Genomic DNA, 19,692 nt, shown 5'->3' on the forward strand with positions numbered 1-19,692 from the left:
TGAGGCATAAATCTGCAATTTAAGTTTGATAAGTACACATAGCGCTTTTGTTTTCAAGTTCCAAACATGAGAATATTTTGTTTTCAAGTTCAAACAAAATGCATAATAGAATGTATGTAAAGATTATTCCTAATGTGAATAATTGCATTTGAAGTTTTCATCTGGTTTGAGGGCATGCCATTTTAAGGAAGACCAGTTCTGTCCAGGAAAGTGATCTAGAATTGAGCCTGCTCCAAAATTCCTAATGGACCAAAATTTTCACTAGCCTCTATAATCAAAAATTACCTCCACTAGCAATTATAGTAGAATACTGTGCCAGTAGCCATAACATGCAATTTGATTCTTTGGGGCTGTTTTCTGCAAGCTGCTGAGTAAATACACAGTTCTGTTACTAATGAATACTAATGGGTAGGCTTGTTTAAAGGTACTCACCTGTCTGCCAAAATCAACACTGTTGTTAACTTTGTGCATTACATCCTGCTGGGTTCTCAAAAGATTTCCACATATGGATCCATTGTCCCTGTAACTCATAAGGAAACAGCAAATAGACCAAATGAAAAGGGATTTTCTTTTAATGATCCCAGAAGGAACTGGTCGGAATGGACAGGAAATGTGCCAAGTTTGTACCTGCAACTTGGTTTGCAGATTATAGCCTTATTACAAGTCGCCTTGGTTTTGTTGAAATCACTGCCTTGATTTTACTCTATGGGTTGGAGGGATAGTAAAAAAAAAGGAAGCTGTAAAGTAGTAGTAAAAAAGGAAGGCGGGGTTTTCTTTACCTATCAAAAAGGTCATGCTGGGGATAACAGGACAAAAGTCATGTGAGATAAGGACTGTGTTAAGATGGGAGAATTGAGTGAGATTTGAGGGGGAAACCAGGCTGAATCCAAACAGCCCTCTTCAGAGAAAATAGGATGGTCTGCCTGCTATATAAATTTAGTTTAATTTTTAGCCAGTTGTTTTATATGGCCTCTGTTCTGCTAGAATGCTCTTACTGATTTTTTAATGCTTGCTGCTGTTTCTATAGCAACTGGCCACAGGGTTGCCAACTCCAGGTTGGGAAATTCCTGGAGGTTTGGGGATGGAGGCCAGGGAGGGTGAGGAAGAGAAGAAGGAGCTTGGCAGGGATGTGATGCCGTAGAGTAGGGGTGTCAACCCCCAGGTGGTGGCCATTGCTCTCCTGGGATTACAACTGATCTCCAGGTCACAGTGATCAGTTCACCTGGAAAAGATGGCCACTTTGGAAGGTGGACTCTTTATGGTGTTACTTATATCTCACTCTATGGCGTATTTCCCAACCGGGAGCTGGCAACCCTACCACAGAGTCCACCCTCCAAAGCAGCCATTTTCTCCAGGGGAACTGATCTCTATAGTCTGAAGATCCACTGACATTCTGGGAGATTTCCAGGCTCCACTGGGAGGTTGGCAATCCTATGTACAGGTGTGTTTTGAAGAGGTTGCCCTCAAGGGATCTAGAATGATCATCAAGGAGATCAGGTTTTTTCGCTTTGGTTTCACCACCTTTAAGTCTGCAGCAAAATAAGAAACAGCAATTACAACAGGGGAAAGGTCTTTAATTGGCTGACTGAAAAAACAAAACAAAAAGTACAGATTTTGCCCCTGAATACACACATCCGAGAAGGATGTGTCTCCACTTGCTCCAGCATCTTACGGTGAATTGTATCAGTATTAATTTTTTTGAAAAACTGCATACCCAGCCTTTGTTCAGACCAAGGAGGGGATTGTAGAGGGGACTGCTGAAACAGCATGATAGGGAGCAGGCAGCGTATCAAGGAAGAGGCCGGCCACGAACAGCGTCCCTTGTTTTTCTGACGGTCGCTGCCCACCATTTGTGTTTCACCAGATTGCAAGGGTGGATGTGGACGGCTTGTTTAGCAACATTGAATCAGTCCATCAGATATCAGCCAAACTGCTGTCATTGTTGGAAGGAGCAACGACGGACGTGGAGCCAGCCATGCAAGTAATCGGTATGTTTGCTGTCCTCTTTGAGCTCTCTCAAAGCTGTACAGAATAACAAGAATGCAATAAAACTACCGTTTCGCATCCCCAGCCCTCCCCTTTTCTCCCAAACTGCCTCTTATTTCAGTAAACACAGGAGGAAACAACAGTCAAAGTTCAGTAGAACGAAACTCGCAATCTTGATGCCAGCCATGGGTTAATGTTGCGTGTAACATTGCCTGATGCAAAAGGCACAGGAACATGGGGGGGGGGGGACTGCTAAGGGGTAAAACATCTGCTTTTCCTGCAGAAAGTCCCAGGTTCAATGCCCAGCATCTCCAGGTAATAAGGAACAGGCAGTAGGTGATGTGAAAAACCTTTGCCTGAGACCCTGGAGAGCCCCCACTGCCAGTCAGACTAGACAGTACTGAGCTCAGTAGACCAAGAATCTGACTCAGCTTTATAGGTTCAACTAAAGGGCTATGATTCCTCCCTATTGGCAGCATGAAGAAGTGATTGGTTAGCTACACATTTTACTTGTGACCTTTTTCTACATTCCTGATTTAAAACTACAAAAAACAAAATAGGAGCTGCCCTGTAATGCTATCAGATTTACAGGGCAATCCTATGCAGAATCACTCCATTCTAAGCCTACTGGTTTCAGAGGTCTTAGACTAAAGCAACACTGCCTAAAAATGCATACTTACGTTCTTGTCTTCAGCCATATACTGTTGTATTTCTAATGAAATGGAACAGAGAGAGAGAGGCAGATAATACTAACATATTCTTTTCTTTATGATTTACAAAATGTATAAGCTGCTTTTCATACAAGATCAAACTGATGAAAAGAAATCCAGAACAACCACAGTCAGCTTACTAAAACCAGCAAAGCAGTGAGGCAGAACAAAACAGGACCATAGGTCGGGTTGCCAACCTCCAGGTGGTGGCAGGAGATCTCCTACTATTACAATTGATCTCCAGCCAATAGAGATCAGTTCACCTGTAGAAAATGGCCACTTTGGCAATTGGACTCTATGGCATTGAAGTCTCTCCCCTCCCCAAACCCCGCCCTTTTCAGGCTCCACCCCAAAAACTTCCTGCCAGGGGCGAAGAGGGACCCGGCAACCCTAACCAAAGGCCAACTGTATTTGGGGTGGGGGATGTTGTTGTTTTTACTATATTATTTCTATGTTTTTAAAAAGGTTTGTTGTTCTTGTTGTTGTTTGTTTGGGTGGTGGTTTTCAAAATAAAAAATAAAAATTAAAAAAATATGAGGCCCTCACCTGTAGGGGTGAGATGGGTGACACCCAGAGGCAGGATGTTTTCAGTGGGAGCACCTCATTTTTGGAAAATCCTTCTGTGACTGGCTGCTGCATAATGATAAGTTGTCCCAGTCATGAAACCTTGAGTGACAGGAGGTTTGAAAAGAAAAAAACAAAACAAAACTGAGAATTCTATAAAATAAATCAGATACATTCTGATTACAAAATATCTGACTACAAAGTATCAACAACTGTCAGTGAAATACATCAGATACATTCTGATTACAAAATATCTATTGTTTATAAATATCCTAAGTTTCCGTGTTCCTGTTGTTGTTTAACCTGCCAAGTTTATTTTCTGAAACCTCCCTGAAATATATGGACCTTATTTTCAAGTAATAGGGTTGCCAACTCAAGCTTCAGAAATTCCTGGAGATTTACAGGTGGAGCCTGGGGAGGGCAAGGTTTGGGGAGGGGACAGACCTCAGCAGGGCATAATGCCACAGGGTCTACCCTCCAAAGCAGCCATTTTTTGGGGGGAACTGATCTCTGTAATCTGGAGATGGACTAGAGATCTCCAGACACCACATGGAATTTGGCTATCCCACCAAGTAAACATGCTTAGGCTGTCAGATCGTTCTTCAAGCTGATTTATTTGCACTTGTTTCACAGTGAAAGGAAACAGCCCTAGTTTTTCAAAGTATTGCTGATATAAAGGTAAAGGTAGTCCCCTGTGCAAGCACCGGGTCATTACTGACCCATGGGGTGACGTCACATCACAACGCTTACTAGGCAGACAGTAAGACATAAGAAAAAGTTAAATCTTAGTGAACTAACAATGAACAGCAGTTTGAATTCTTGCTATAAAATTCAGTTTATATTCAGCTGCAGACATACACACACAAAGTTTTGTTTCCTGGAATATGCTGGCCTTTTTCCTCAGAGATATATTTTTGGTTGTTCTTTTGAACTGATGCTTTTAAGCCCACGTAAGACAGCGCTGAAAATTTAGAAATGCATATATTGACTATTAAGAGGTACACAAGGGGGATTTGATTTTTTAAAAAAAGATGCACCTGTCATAAACTGAGGATGGGCAAAAGCAAAATGCCCTTTCTTAGGATTGGTTCACATGTTTCTGGCCTTCCTTTGATGACTCAACAGCATCAGGTGGAGAGGTGTATGTGTGAATTAGCTGACACAAATCCTTCTCAGATACAGAATTTTCATCATGCCACCCTCTGATGTGATGCTTTTTCACAAACTAAGCTCAGACATTCTGCCTTGAGTCACCATGGTTGATTCAAGCATGCACATTTGTCACTTGAAGACTGGAACATCAAGCGATGATGTGCATGGCTGAATGAGCCCTTACAGATATATCTCCGTTAAACCTTCCATATTAACTCACATCAGCTAACACTTTGCCATGGTAGCGGTTCACGTGCTGATTTGCCAGTCCTCAAAGCCTTATGAAGATAAAACCGGGGTGTGTGTGTCCTAACCAATGGGCAAGAGGGGCAGCTGCCACTTGGGGGTGGGTTTGACCTCTCCACTTGAGGGGGGCAGCTAGTTTGGCTGCTGTGGGCTGCTCATGCCTGCCCTGTCTGGAGCTCAGGCAACTGACTCAGCAGCAGAGACAGCTGCTCTCATTCACCTCGTCTGAAGCTTGGGCCACAGGTTTCTGGTGGCAGCAGCAGCTCCCATCTGCCTCAGGTGAGGGACACCCTTTACATGGACCCCAGTGGTAGGGGGCAGGCACGGTGGGGGATGGTAGTGATTCTGGGTCACTTTCCTAGATGGGCCCCATCTAGGGTTGCCAACCTACAGGTACTGGCTGATGATCTCCTGCTATTACAACTGATCTCCAGCCAATAGAGATCAGTTCACCTGGAGAAAATGGCTTCCTTGGCACTTGGACTCTATGGTATTGAAGTCCCTCCCTTCCACAAACCCTGTCCTTCTCAGGTTGTGCCCCAAAAATCTCCAGGTATTTCCCTACCCGGAGCTGGCAACCCTAGCCCCTGCCAGGGCCCCAGAATCACTAAGACTGCCCCTGTGTGAAACAAAATGCTGGACTAAATGAACCACTGATGGTCTGATCCAGCAGGGCCCTTTTCTTGTTCTTAAGAGCAGGCCAGGACCTCTTTCCTCACAGCTACATTGGCAGTCCTAGTAAGACCCTCTGCCAATGTGAAGTCCATGGCACAAATCAAAGACAGGGTAGGTGTACCACTCACTGGAGAGAGGAGGAAAAGGAAGAAGGAGAAGGCAACATGATCCCGATTCTCCACTTCAGGTAGGATTCAATTGTCTGCTTAAGATTGTAACAATGCATATATCCTGTATATAGCAATGTACAATCACCCTAGATGCCATTATTGGACTTGATGTGTTGCTTGCACTTTTAACAGGGGGAGTGTTCTTGCAGATTAAAGACTTGCTAGAAGAAACATATAAGATCTACTGTTACCACCATGATGATGCACACAGCCTGCTGGAGTCCTATGAAAAGGACGAAGAGCTGAAGCAATGTTTAAGAGACTGCTCCCAATCTTTAAAGTGAGTTCTTGCCCAGTGACTGGTTTCCACTCATTGCCCGGCATGAGAGGGTTTAAATGGATGCAAATGAAATTCCTCTTATAAACCCTGAGGTTTATGTGGTCTTCTGGGAGCTCGGGTTTATAATGCTTTCCTGGAACTGTGAATATATTTCTCTCTTACTGGGTAAACTGAAAATGGAAAGTCTCTCCAACTGGGCACCAAAGCAGCCTCCCTAGAGAGGTTCCTTTGGGGATGCTGCATCTTAAACCCAAGCAGGGCATCTTTTTATTGCAAGGAGCGCATCTGTATCTAACTTGAATGATTGTCATAGTAAAATCCTCACCCCTCCATTAAGTAAAGCTGTTCATAAATTTATTGGGCCTTTTTACCAAGCTGGTTTCTTTATGGTCCTTTCCTGTTTCGTACTGCTTTCTCGGGCATCTGTAGGATCAGATGTATCAGTAGCTTTCTGACTTGTGTACGTAGCTCCATTGAATCTGGAGCATTTGTAAAGAAATCTAATTTATCAGGTAAAGTTATTATTGTGGTAGTGGTGTGAGAGTGCAGCTGACTGAGTATTTTGTATGCCTGGCCGTCACCACCCTTCATAGCCTAGTTGAACCAGGTTCGGTGGGATTTACATCCACACAAGCCTTGTTAGCAACAGCAAACTACCTCTGTTATTCTCTTGCCTTGAAAGCCCTACTGGGTTGCCATAAGTCAACTATGCCTTGATGGCACTTTTCACACACAATAGCCCTGTTAGGATCATGCTATTAATATTTCCTTCCTGGAGAAAGCAAGCCTGGCCACATCACTAGGGTTGCCAACCTCCAGGTTCTAGCTGGAGATGTCCAGCTATTACAACTGAACTCCAGCTGAAAGAGATCGGTTCACCAGGAGAAAATGGCCACTTTGGCAATGAGACTCTATGGCATTGAAGTCCCTCTTCTCCCCAAACCCTGCCCTCCTCAGGCTTCATCCCAAAAATCTCCAGGTATTTCCCAATCTAACCCTACCAAATTGCATGCCCTGATGACTTCCTGGCCAGATGATTGTAATGAACCCTATGTATCTTTGAAAAGTTTTCAGAAATGTCAGTGGGTTCAAAATGTGGCTGCCCATCTGTTGACAGGGTCAGTTGCTGTGCGCATATCATGATAGCCTTCATTCAGCATCTCTGGCTCCTATTTTGTTTCTGAGTCCAGTTTGAAGTGCTGGTTATGACCTTTAATGCTCTAAACTGCAAGGTCTGCCTTCTGCAGTATGAACCTACCCATGTGCTTAGAAAGTTGAAGATACCCCGCTTTATGTCTCAGCTCAATGGGTGAATATATAAGATGGGGCCTTCTCAGTGGCAGCACCAAGCCTTTGGAAATCTCCCAGGATGCATGTCTGGCACCTTATTTCAGAGTTTTACAATTAGGGCTGCCAACTACATCTTGTCCTTTTAACAGAGGCTTAAATGCGTAGAAATGGGCAGCTGAAGGTTTTCATTGCACAGAGCTAAATTATATCACTTGGTAGGTAAAGCCTCCTGTAAAGGGACAGGACATTTTTTCTTCAGGTTGTTGGCACCCCTATGTATAATACAATTTTATTCAGGTGAATTCTAGTCTAAACCACCTGAAATTGTTGGGCTTTGACTGCAGTAATTCTGCATGGGATCACACTGTCAGAAGCTTAGTTTGTTAGTTTGTTTGTTTAAAAAGTCTCTTTCATCAGCATCTGAGCTGGATTTAGGATTGGCAGAAGGGGAAAAAAAATCCTGTCCCTTTAATAGAAGTTTAATGTGTGGAAATGGGCAGCTGAAGCATTTCAGTAGGTAAAGAGCACCACCTGGTAAATTGCATACAATTATACCTATATAAAAGGTACAGTACATTTTTTCCCCAGGCATTTGGCAATCCTAGCTGGATTGATTATTCTATGAAGATTTTATTCTTCTATTGATGATGTGCCCTAGCTATTATTGCTGGATTTTTAAATGCTATTTGAGGGTTGGGAGTTTGAGGTGGTTTTGTATTTTATGGTTCTATTGAATCTTATTGATATAAAGTTTATTTTAATTGATTTATTGTAAACTGCTGTAGTAACTACTGAAAAGTGGGATTGTAAACTGCTGTAGTAACTACTGAAAAGTAAAAGAAATAAATAAATGTACTTTCTTTGGACGATGCTAACACCTGCTTTTTTATTCTTTGCAGAAAGATATATGAAGAAGGGTAAGTATCATCTCTCTTTAAAAAATAGAAAACAAAATCTCAAATATTGGCATATTTTGTAATCCATTTAATCTCATCAAATCTCAGAAGCTAAGCAGTGTCAGCCCTGGTTAGTATTTGAATGGGAGACCACCAAGGAATACCTGTGACACTATGCAGAGGCAGGCAATTTCAAACCACCTCTGAACACCTCTTGCCTTGAAAACCCTACAGGATCCCTGTAAATCAGCTGTGACTTGACAGCAAGAAAGGCAGACTATAAATGAAAATAATAAAACAATTATCACAATATAAAAGATCAGTTAAAAATGAAATCCTCACAATTAGAATGGTGTCTGAAAATGTTCAGGCCGAGTTTTACTTTACTAAACCAATCAACCTGTTCCAATAACAGTCATATAGATCAAAAGAACATAAGTAAAGCCATGCTGAATCAGACCAAGGCCCATCAAATCCACAGTGGCCCACTAGGTGCCTCTAGGAAACCCACAAACTAGATGACTGCATCAGCATCTCTCACCCTCCAGCTCCAGCAGAGGACCCCGTGTTCTAGTATTATGAGAGAGGGAGAAAAGCTTCTCCCTGTCTACTCTCTTCATACTATGCATAATTTTGTAGACCCCTAACATATCTTCGCTTAACTGTTTTCTTTCTAAGCAAAACAGTATAGGTATATCTGAAAAAGTATTAACTGAGATTTAAACTTTGCATTGGCTTATATGAAGTGGTTTCCAAATGGAGAGAGGCTTACGTGCTGCTGCTGTGGCTGCTGATACAGTGCAGCAGCAACAGGGCTTCCATATGGCAGGGTCCCCTGTAGTTTCCCCTCTCCCGTTCCCCAGCAGCAGCCAACCCCCTCCCCAGGGCTACTGGGGCTTTTGCAGTGTTTTAAAAACCTAACAATGTGTTGAATAGGTTCTCTGGAATGCCAGCTTCAATTTAAAAAAGATTTAAGTCTCTAGCGCCTTCTGTTGTAGAGATGCCTTTCTCCTTATATCTGGCCCTACAGAATGGGCTAGAGCTGGGGCCTCCAGTAGGGTTGCCAGGCCCTTCTTTGCCACCGGTGGGAGGTTTTAGGGGTGGAGCCTGGGGAGGGTGGGGTTTGGGGAGGCGAGGGGCTTCAATGCCATAGAGTCCAATGGCCAAAGCGGCCATTTTCTCCAGGTGAACTGATCTCTATCGGCTGGAAATCAATTGTAATAGCAGGAGATCTACTGCTACTGCCTGGAGGTTGGCAACCCTAGTCTCCAATGTGGTGCCTACTGACACCTTTTCTGGCACCCAACAAGAGTTTTTAGACATTGGGGTGAGGGCCAGGTGGGGCTTTTGCCCAGCAAGGCTTCTGATTGGCCTGTGGAGATTTGACTGGCTGTGCCAATTTTTTTAAGTGTTGCTTTGGCAGCAACTGCCACCACACCACAAGGATATTTTTATTTTACTTACTTCGTTTATGCCCCACTCTTCTCCTCAGTGGTGGCCCAAAGGGTTTTTATCCTCACTGCCATTTCCCCCCTCACATTTTTCATTTTTCTTCCTGTGGGGTAGTTTAGGCTAAGAACGTGTATCAAGGTCACCCAGCAAGTTTCTATGGCAGAGCAGGGCTATGAACCTGGGTCTTCAATTCCTAGTCTGACGCTCAAACCACTATACCACACTTGCTCTTACGCAGGGGTGCCAGCCTCCAGTTGAGACCTGGGATTCCCCTGGAATTACAACTAATCTCCACACTACAGAGGCTAGTTCTCTTGGAGAAAATAGCTGCTTTGGAGGGTGAGCATTGTACCCCACTGAGGTCCCTGTCCTCCTCAAGCTCCATCCTCAATTCTCCAGAGGTTTCCCAACTTAGATATGGCAGCTCTACTCTTACACCACCATTAAAATTTTCTACTGCCCATTTCCACAAATTAAGCATCTGTTAAAGGGGCAAGGTTTTTGGTAACCCTAGGAAGCTGTGCCTTTTTAATAGGATGGATTCTAAAGGTAATTTTTCTATCCTAGAGGCCCTGATACATCAAAACAAAAAAAAATGGGAGAAGAATCTATCTAAGGTCATGACATTTTGAGTTAAAATGATGCATAGGAAGCTTAAGTAATATTGAAGAGCTGGTATTTTGTATGAATAAGAGATAGAGAGCTTGTGTGTGTAGCATAGATACATCACAACTGCTTACTCTGCGTTTCCACAAATTAATGTGCACTTATCGCCTTCAAAAATAGATGCCATAAACTGGGAATGGTACACAGAATACAAACTGGTCAATAATTCAGAAGCAATTACTTTTCACTGGCCAGTTTATAGGTGGGCCTGCGGTGACTGAAGAAGAGCCACCCTTCATCTTGCACCGAGCAAGATCTAAGCACAATAACAGCCGCTATGAAATCCTAATGAGGATTCCAGCCTGTATATGTCTGCTTGGGAGATACCTGTCTACCAGACATCCCAGCATTATAGTAACCCTCTCTCTAAGCTAGGGTTGCCAACCTCCAGGTTGTGGCTGGAGATGTCCCACTGTTATAACTGATCTCCAGGTGATAAAAATCAGTTCACCTGGAGAAAATGGCTGCTTTGGCAATTGGACCCTATGGCATTGAAGCCCCTCCCCCCTCCAAACCCCACCCCTCTCAAACACCATCCCCCAAATCCCCAGGTATTTCCCAACCTAGAGTTGGCAACCCTACTCTAAACCCTACGCTGAGCCCAGAATTTTTAGCAAAGACAGTATGCTGCTGATTAGCAGAATAAATGGAAAAAGGAACTTTTATGCATGCCTGGTGGGTTTGTCAAAAAAAAATTAAAATGTTTTGGAGAAAGGTAGTAAGGGAGACAAATAATTTAATTAATATCAAAATAAATATGGACCCAGCTTTTTGTTTATTAGGAATTCCTAAAGATAATATGAATAGGAATGATAGAGTTATATGTCAATATAGTTTTGCAGCGGCAAGGATTATTATTGCAAAATCCTGGAAGCTAGCAAATAGACCTCTAATTAAGAACTGGAGAGAAAAATTATGGTTATATATGCGGATGCTAAATTAACAGACTCCCTTCATGGGAAGGATGTGGAAGAATTTAAAACTATGTGGTCAAAAGCCTTTGCATACTGGGACAAGCTGGCAAAAATGAATTTTACAAATATAGTGAACGAGTTGTAGATTCAATTTTTTGATAACTTAGATTATTGTTAAAATAATGTACTGAATAAACTGTTTAGACACTTCTCCGGAAGTTCAACACAGTGGTGGAAGGGATCAAGGGCACACTGGTGGAGGGTGGAGGGAAAAAATGGGTAGAATAAATGTAATAAGAATGTAACAAATGTATTTTGGGTTTTTTTTAAACTTTTTATATAGATCATTCTTATTATCTGGCTTTCTATATTGTCATATATATTTTTTGTAATTTTTTTTTGTATGTTTGAAAATATAATAAAAATTTAAATTAAAAAAAAAGCAGAAGACCGCCATGAGATCCTGTGACAAATTTTGACAGTCACAAAAAACTGTGTGGCTACAAAGAAACCAGAATCCTCTTGAGGGGACAGTTTTGCATTTTGGTATAAGCAGGGACTGTGCTTTATTGTGAAGAGGCGGCTCCCTTAAACTGGCAAGACAAATTGCCTGGTTAATGCTCTGCCCAGTTCCTGAGTGCAAACCTGTGCTTGGACATGAAGCTCCTTGGCTGACCTTAGGTCGGTCATTCTCTTTCAGCTTGACCTGCCTCACAGGTTTGTTGTTGGGATAAAGCATGGGAGTGGAGAGCCACAAGTAGCTGAGATGATTGGAGAAAGGATGAGGGTAAAAAGGGATGGGCAGATGGATTTACTGATTAAATGGGTGTTTGTGAACAAACAACATTTGTCTTATATTTGTATCCTGCCTTCCTTCAAACAGCTCTAATGAAACAGCTAATCTGGAGAACCGGGTTTGATTCCCCACTCCTCCACATGAGCAGCGGAGGCTAATCTGGTGAACCAGCTTGGTTTCCCCACTCCTACACATGAAACCAGCTGGGTGATATTGGGCTAGTCACACTCTCTCAGCCTCACCTACCTCACAGGGTGTCTGTTGTGGGGAGGGGAAGGTGGCTTGATTCTTCCTTAAGTGGTAGAGAAAGTCGGCATATAAAAACCAACTCTTCTTCTTCTTCTTCTCCTCCTCACTGAATGTACATGGGCTGAGATGCACAGGGCTGATACCAGTTTGCAGCTGTGTTGACTTTTGTGTGTGTGAGTGTGTGCATGCTGCTATTCTGGCTATGAGTCCATTCTGTTGCCTGCCATCTGCAGCGGGAGTAGATACTGTTAACGCTAAGCCAGCTTCATTAATTTGAGCGAAAAGGAACAGCCGTGATTTGCAAAGAGACCATTGTAGCTACATATGGCCCTAGAATTTTGACAAAATTCATGAGCAAATTGTATGGCTGAAGCAGCATCACGAATGAATTATTAGCTTAATTTACTGCACCATGGTGGATGTCACAAGTGGTTTCGCATCTGTTTTGACTGACATGGCTAGGCCACTCTCTCTCTCTTAGGGGCTACAGGGTAATGCTAAAAGATGTGTGTTAAAATAGAGACTAATCTAAGGAGAACAGTTATCACTGGATAATCTGACCGGGCAGAATTAGATGGTTTGAACTTGGTAGCGTTGGCACACCCCTGGGAGTCATTATCTGCTAGCCGGCCCGCTATCTTTCAAACCATATTGCTAAACTGTGTCATGCAGATATGCAAGCAGAGAGCTGTTTATCACTTAGACAGGTATCCAAAGGGTGATTGCGGAAGAAAATCTCCCTGGCCCCATTCATGAAACAGCTTTTAAAGATACGCATTTCGGGGTGGGAGGGACAAGGTTCATGGAAAACAACAACAATTTTAAGGTTTTTAATAATTCAGGAGTGCTGCATAAGTAAAGGTTCAACAAGGAAGAGAAGTAAGGTTACCAATTCCTGAAAAAATGTTCTGGTATCTGGGAAGGGCTGAGAAGTGGAACCAAAGGACAGAGGCCACAGATAGCAGACCGCTCATATAATTTGTACAGCTGCATTTGCTTAAAAGCCCACCCCCTTCCAGCAATACCATCCAGATAGGATATCAAGTCTTCATGCACATCAGCGGTAAGAATGTCAGGCTTTTAGTGTCTGTGATATTCAGGTTCCATTCCCCACTCTTGTCATTAGTATGGTTCATTTCTTCTCAGCCAAATTTACCTCACAGGGTTTTTGTTAAGATAAAATAGAGAAGGGCGAACTATGTATGCTGCCTTGAGTTCCTTGAAGAAGGGCCAGATAAAAATAATAATTGAACTTAATAATAACAAATATTTCATAGTCATAAAATATATATAATAAATAGGTAACTCAAGAAAATGAGCTCAGGTTGTACATATGTGTTAGAAAAGGAATTAAGCAGGTAAGAAATATGCAAATACTTTCTCACACATTCTTATAATGCATGCAAACTAGGGTTGCCAACTTCCAGGTGAGACCTGGAGTTCTGGAATTATAGCTGATCTCCAGACTACAGAAATAAGTTCCCCTGTAGGAAATGGCAGCTTTGGAGAGTTGGAGTCTATGGCATCACATCCCTGCTGAGCTTCCTCCCCAAATTCGACCTTCCTCGGCCTCTGACCCCAAATCTTCAGCAATTTCCCAAGCCCGAGTTGGCAATCCTAATACAAAAAACACAGAGAGAGAACCCAAGCCCAAGAATTCAGGCCCACAAACACTCTCCTGCCATCTGTCTGTCTTTATCTCTCTGCTGGGACACTCATCTTAATCTAGAGCGGCCGCTAATGGCTTCTTGTTTGATTGGCGTTGCTATCTGCCTGGAGAGAGAAAACAAATGTCCTGGCCCTTTCACAGAAGCCTAATGATATGTTATTTACCAGGCGAGGTTGTTGCCTCCATGCCATGAAAAGCTTCAACTGCCCATTTCCACCCATCGTTAAAGGGACAGGTCATCTTTCTCCAGGGTTGTTGGCAACCCTGGAACCTCTGATGCAAGAGAGCAGTTCTCCTGTGCCACCGTTACTCATTCTGTCGGGCAGGAAAGCAGGCAGGAAAGCATTGGGATGGCAAAAGGCTACCCTAACTCAGAACTTCAACAGAATGGTGGTGGGGTGGGGTGGGGGGAAGTGGGTGGGGAGAGATGGCACCTGCCAGTGTCTGAGTCCACATCTCTCATTTTCTATCCAGTGTCCCTTGTAGACTTCACTGGGCATGCACACGGCAAAAAAGAAAGCATTTTTTATTTTATTTTTATTTTAAAAAACAGTTATTGAGGTGGGAGAACTAGTGGGAGAGGGGGGAATAAGGTCCAGAAAGAAGAAGCATCTCTTCTGCCTCCCACCCCCAGTTTAGCATTGCTAAAGAGGAGGAAAACAATGCTAAAGAGGAGGAAAACAAGGATGAGAGAAAGATTCGAGGATGCCAAGATATTTTTTTAAAAGCCCATGGTGTGGGATTAAAACAAACAACAACAACTCTGAACTCTTTCGTTGGTAGCAGCTTCTGAGGGAGGAATATACCTCCCTTCCAAAGACAACGAAGCCATAGTTCCTTAACCCCCTGCAAGTGTTTCAGTATATTAAAAAAATTAGGCACAGTATTGTGTAAGTGGCGTCAAGACGCTTCTGACTCATGGCGACCCTATTAATCAATGTCCTCCACAACGTCCTATCCTTAACAGCCTTGCTCAGTCTTGAAAACCCTATGATCAGACTAAATATTACTGCAGGGCTATTCTACAGGTGTTAGGGTACGAGCCTCACTGCAGAAAGTCCTGGATTCTTATTTTACAGTTAATTCAGATTCTGGGGTTGAGTAAACTATGGGTCGGTTAAGCCTTGGGTAGGGAAATCTGCTTCCACAAGTCCTCTATAATTCCTCACTGAGCATATGAGTGTGCCTTATACTGAGTCAGACCCTTGGTCTATCGAGGTCAGTATTGTCTAGTCTGACAATACTGCTCTAATCTCCAGGGTCCCAGGCAGAGGGCTTTCACAATACCTACTACTTGATTCTTTCGACTGGAGATGCCAGGGATTGAACCTGGGACCTTCTGCATGCAAAGCAGGCACTATGGTGCTGAGCCGTGGCACTTCCGTGGGTTTGTTTTTATTGGCTTTGGTATTTTTTATTTTTTTTACTGCTGCTTTTCTTACTGCTATGCAATGGTCAACGTTTTAAGCAATTGTATCATCTGATGCTGTTTTTATTGCTACGGTTGTTTTTAAGACTACTGTTAAGCTCTGTGCATTTTAATCTTGCAAACTGCCCTGAGTGTCTTTTGGAAAACATGTATGACAGAACGGTTTCAAATAGGTATATAGGACAGTACTCCTCGTAACATCAAATAGTGAGCGGCGTTAGGTATGCAGCTCATGAAACAATAGACAGGATAATGCATTAGCCAGCAAAGGGACCCACCAGCCTTTATACTGAACCTTCAGACTGGTTGGGTATCCTTCCCAAACTCACATCCTTTCACCAACCAAATTGGTGAGTACTGGGAATCACTTTATTTATTTGGAGTTGTCGTGAGAGGTGCAAGGACAAGGCAATAACGTCTTCCTTTTCTTCGTTCTCAGGAACTGATTTGTTTGCTTAACATGGTTTTTGTTGAAATGGCAGGGGAAAACCAAACCTACCGGACATGGGATCTCTGATGATCAAGCCGATACAGCGGGTGATGAAATATCCTTTGTTACTATGTGAGCTTTTGAATTCGACACCCATGTCCCACCCAGACCACAAAGCTCTGCAAGAGGCAGTGGCAGCCGTGAAAGGCATGAATATGAACATCAATGAACTTAAAAGGAGGAAGGATTTAGGTGAGAGAGAACCAAGGGGGTATTTTTTTCTGTTTCAAGCGATGTGGATGCAGTACGGTTTGAGGGCATGGAAGGTGGACGCAACATGGGCTGGTCCTAGGGTTGCCAACTGCCAGGTAGTTATCACAAAATTCCACTGATGGTACTGGTATAGTTATTTCAACTATATTGAAACTGCCAGGTAGTAGCAGGAGATCTGCTAATTCAACTGATCTCCAGCCGATAGAGATCAGGTCACCTGGAGAAAAATGGCCGCTTTGGCAATTGAACTCTATGGCATTGAAGTCCCTCCCTTCCCCAAACTCCGCCCTCTCCAGGCTCCGCCCCCCAAATCTCCCACCGGTTGAGAAGAGGGACCTGGCAACCCTAGCTGGTCCAAAAGCAGGAACGTGTCGTGGGCCCTCCTCTTCTCACAGGATCCAATCCCCTCCTGTGTTTTTTGGTTTGTGGCATAAGAACACGAGAAAGGCCCTCCCCTCCCCAAACTCTACCCTCCTCAGGCTCTGCCCCCAAAACCTCCTGCCAGTGGCAAGGAGGGACCTGGCAACCCTAACTAAGTGCAAAGTTTCCATCCATCTAGGGGTAAGGGGCCTGAAATACTCGAAGTGCTTTAGGCTCTCTATTCAGCGCTTGCATTTGCTTAAAGCACATCCAAACAGCGAGGCTTTTCTCTTGTTATGTTTGAGCTTCTCCCTGGCAGACTCACCGGGGATTTAGATAGCAAAGGCAAGGAAATTATTGTAGTGCATGGGATTATGCATTCCGCAATAAATAGCATCAGCGGTAAAACTGCAAACAAGAGGAGCAATTAGAGAGATGGATTTTTAAAAGCTTATATGGTCATAAGGATTTCCATCATCTCTGTTATTTCCCTGAGTACAGAAAATAACCTCTGTGCCTCTCTCTGGTCTCACACGGCTTCATGTGAGAGTAGGGCTGGACTGGAGCCCGGTAAATGCAAATTGTTAGCGTTGACATTATTTGTATAATTGCAGTCCTGAAGTATAAGAAGATTGACGAAGACGAATCGCTGAAAGAGAAGTTTTCAAGGCTGAATATTCATTCCATTAGTAAAAAGTCCAAGAGAGTCACTAGTCACCTGAAAATCCTAACTGGCGGAGAACCTCAGGTATTAAGCTGTCCAATGTTTTGCCCTATTGGCATCTGTAAAAAGCCAGTGTGGCTTAATGATCACTGCCTTGAATCGGGGAGTCTTGGGTTCAAGTGCCGGCTCTCCTGTGAAACTTGCTGGGTGGTCTTGGCCCAGTCATTCCCTTAGCGCCTACCTCACAGGGTGGTTGTGAGTGTAAAATGGAGAAGGGAAAACTACATAGGCTGCCCTGAATTCCTTGGAGGAAGGCTGGGATAAATGTACTCTAGATAAATAAGAGCTGTTTCTTCTTCTCTGAGGAAACCTAAACTCGATGCTCAACAAGAGTAAAAATAATTGCATTTGTTTAAAAGGTGTTTCTTTTGCACTGTTAGTTCTGATGACAAGGCTGGGTGTTTGCAGAGTCTAAATTTTGAGAAATATGATAGAAGAGAAGAATGGACATAATAACATTATTAAGACTTTTAAGGCTCCACACACACTTAAGGGCAGTCAGGCTGGTGCTTTTCTCCTTCTAGATTTTTTCCTCACAACAGTCCTTTGAGGTAGGTTAGGCTGAGAGAACATGACTGGGCAAAGTCATTTGGGCTACTTCCACACAGGGAGGATTCTCTGTGTAGCTCTCATTGCTCCTGAAAATTGGCACTGCAGCATCCACAGAGTAATTTCCCCTGTATGTTTCTTGGATCAGCCCCCCAAAGCTACAATTTCCTCCTTTTCTACTGGAAGGCATTTTTTAAAAAATCAGGGATTGGTGTATTGCTATAGTGCAATAATGTTATAACAATCTGTTGCAACATATTAGTTTCTAGCTTTTTTTTAAAGTAAGTGTCTAGCCCTTTTCATTGTGGAATTATACCAGGGAAATGTTCAGCCTAAACATTTTCCTTTATAACTCTGCAAAAGAAAGGGCCAGAGACTTTTAAAAAACAACAAATGCTTGGAACAAGTATATCATGGCAATAGATCATTATAAAATTATAGCAGTCTACCAATTCCCACTTTTTTAAAAATAGAGCCCACCAGTGTGGGGGAGATAGGGTGGGCATGGGGAGGGAGGCAAAGAAATTGGTACTGATGTGGGCAGGACCTGCAGCATCCAAACGGGGCTGGCCTGCTCATTAGGCACACCAAGGTAATTACCTAAGGTATGAGTGATGGGAGTGTGCCAAAACTCTAACCCTTGTGAGCTACATGGCAACTGAGGATTTGGACTAAGTCTCCCCGGACTTATACAATACTCTTCCCACATGGGAAGACCAGGGAGAGGACAGCAGAGAGAACCCCACTCACTGCTTTTCCCTTGTCAGGGAAATTTGAATTCTCTGCTGGGTGGTTTCTCAAGCTCGTATGGGCTATAAAGGAACTGACTGGTTTTTGGGAAGAAGGTTCTTCATATGACAAATTTCTTATTTTGCAGTTGCTATGCATCAAATTGGTACAGCCGAGTGTATGATCAAAATGTCTTTTTAATTCTTCCTTTTGTGTCAGACCCTTTCCCATAACCCATGACTTTGAGCCAAAGGGGCACCCCTCCGTAGATTCCCCCGGTACCAGCGCTTAAGTGAAATTGGGTGTGCTGCTCCCAGGTATAATAGCTGTGGCTAATACCCTTTTCGGTATGTGATTCGCCCTGCTACACTTCATCAGTATTCATATGCCGATTATTAAGGGCAATGCATTTTGCCTTCTAGGCAAAGGGCTTTCAAATGTCAAAATTAATTTGACTGGCATCCCAGAATGAAAAAAAGATAATGTCTCCAAGTATTTCCCATCTATTGGAAAAAGGAAGAGGCACTTTGTGCTTGTGTCAGGTCATGCGTACTCATACCAGGTTCATATATACAGACTTCAGAGGAGGTCGCTGCAGCAGGGAGGTAGATTAACGCCCACGTCTCACCACTATGCATTTGAAGTGGTGTTTAAGTCAGGTAATCGCAGTTGCTACACTTTCTTGTTCCATGGGCTTGCTTTTGTGGGCTTAGAAGAATCACAGAATCACAGAGTTGGAAGGGACCTCCAGGTTTGTGCTAGAATTTTCAGTAGATTCATCACAGGTGGTGGTAGAGCATACAGCATGGTTTAACCACAGAGACTGAGGTAAATACTAGAACATCACCCAACATGATACAATAATGACATTTACTGGCCATGCAGGAAGTTACATCATGACATTGGTGCAGCACTGATTGCCCCCGTTTCCCCCAGTATTCCCTCCCCCCCAGCCAAGCTGTGGAGGGCAAAGGGTGAGCAGTAGATGTGATCCTCCTATTTTGAGCCCATGGGCACTTCTGGAGTTTTGGGAAATGATAGGTGGCACCACCACAAAATGGCTGCCATGGACAGTCAGAAAATGGCTGCCTAGGGTTGCCAGGCTGAGCCTAGCTACCAGCGGGAGGGTTGGGGGTGGAGACATAGGGGGATGACATTGGCATTGGTTGTACCCGGAAATGACAATGGGTAGCTCTAGGAATCACTGGAAACTCTATGGTTTTACTGTAGAGCTACCCATTGTCATTGCAGGTTGTATGTGGAAATGACATACTACTGGCACAGAGGACACTGACATCTAAAAAGAATGCTGCCACCATCGCTTGCAGAGGTGGCAGAGGCAATGGCAATGATCGGTAGGAGGCCTGGCAACCCTACGACTGCTATGGGGGGGGGGCATTAAAAATTTGAAGAGTCCAAGTCAAACATTTTGCTATAGCGGGAGCAACTATTTTTGACTGGGTGATGCCTAGACTGGTGTGGA

At 43.5% G+C, this 19,692-nt stretch overlaps 1 protein-coding gene across 1 annotated transcript in view; it reads left to right on the forward strand.

The window, feature by feature from the left end:
* The window catches only part of ARHGEF38 (Rho guanine nucleotide exchange factor 38), a 57,130-nt gene that overhangs the window by 22,046 nt on the left and 15,392 nt on the right, over window positions 1-19,692 (forward strand). Inside the window, exons 3-7 of the mRNA XM_056855860.1 lie at window positions 1,865-1,988; window positions 5,636-5,783; window positions 7,973-7,990; window positions 15,627-15,826; window positions 16,822-16,955. Coding sequence (XP_056711838.1) covers window positions 1,865-1,988; window positions 5,636-5,783; window positions 7,973-7,990; window positions 15,627-15,826; window positions 16,822-16,955 — 624 coding nt within the window. The remainder of the gene's footprint in view (window positions 1-1,864; window positions 1,989-5,635; window positions 5,784-7,972; window positions 7,991-15,626; window positions 15,827-16,821; window positions 16,956-19,692) is intronic.

The sequence above is a fragment of the Euleptes europaea genome, chromosome 9, assembly GCF_029931775.1.
Source record: "Euleptes europaea isolate rEulEur1 chromosome 9, rEulEur1.hap1, whole genome shotgun sequence".
NCBI lineage: Eukaryota > Metazoa > Chordata > Lepidosauria > Squamata > Sphaerodactylidae > Euleptes > Euleptes europaea.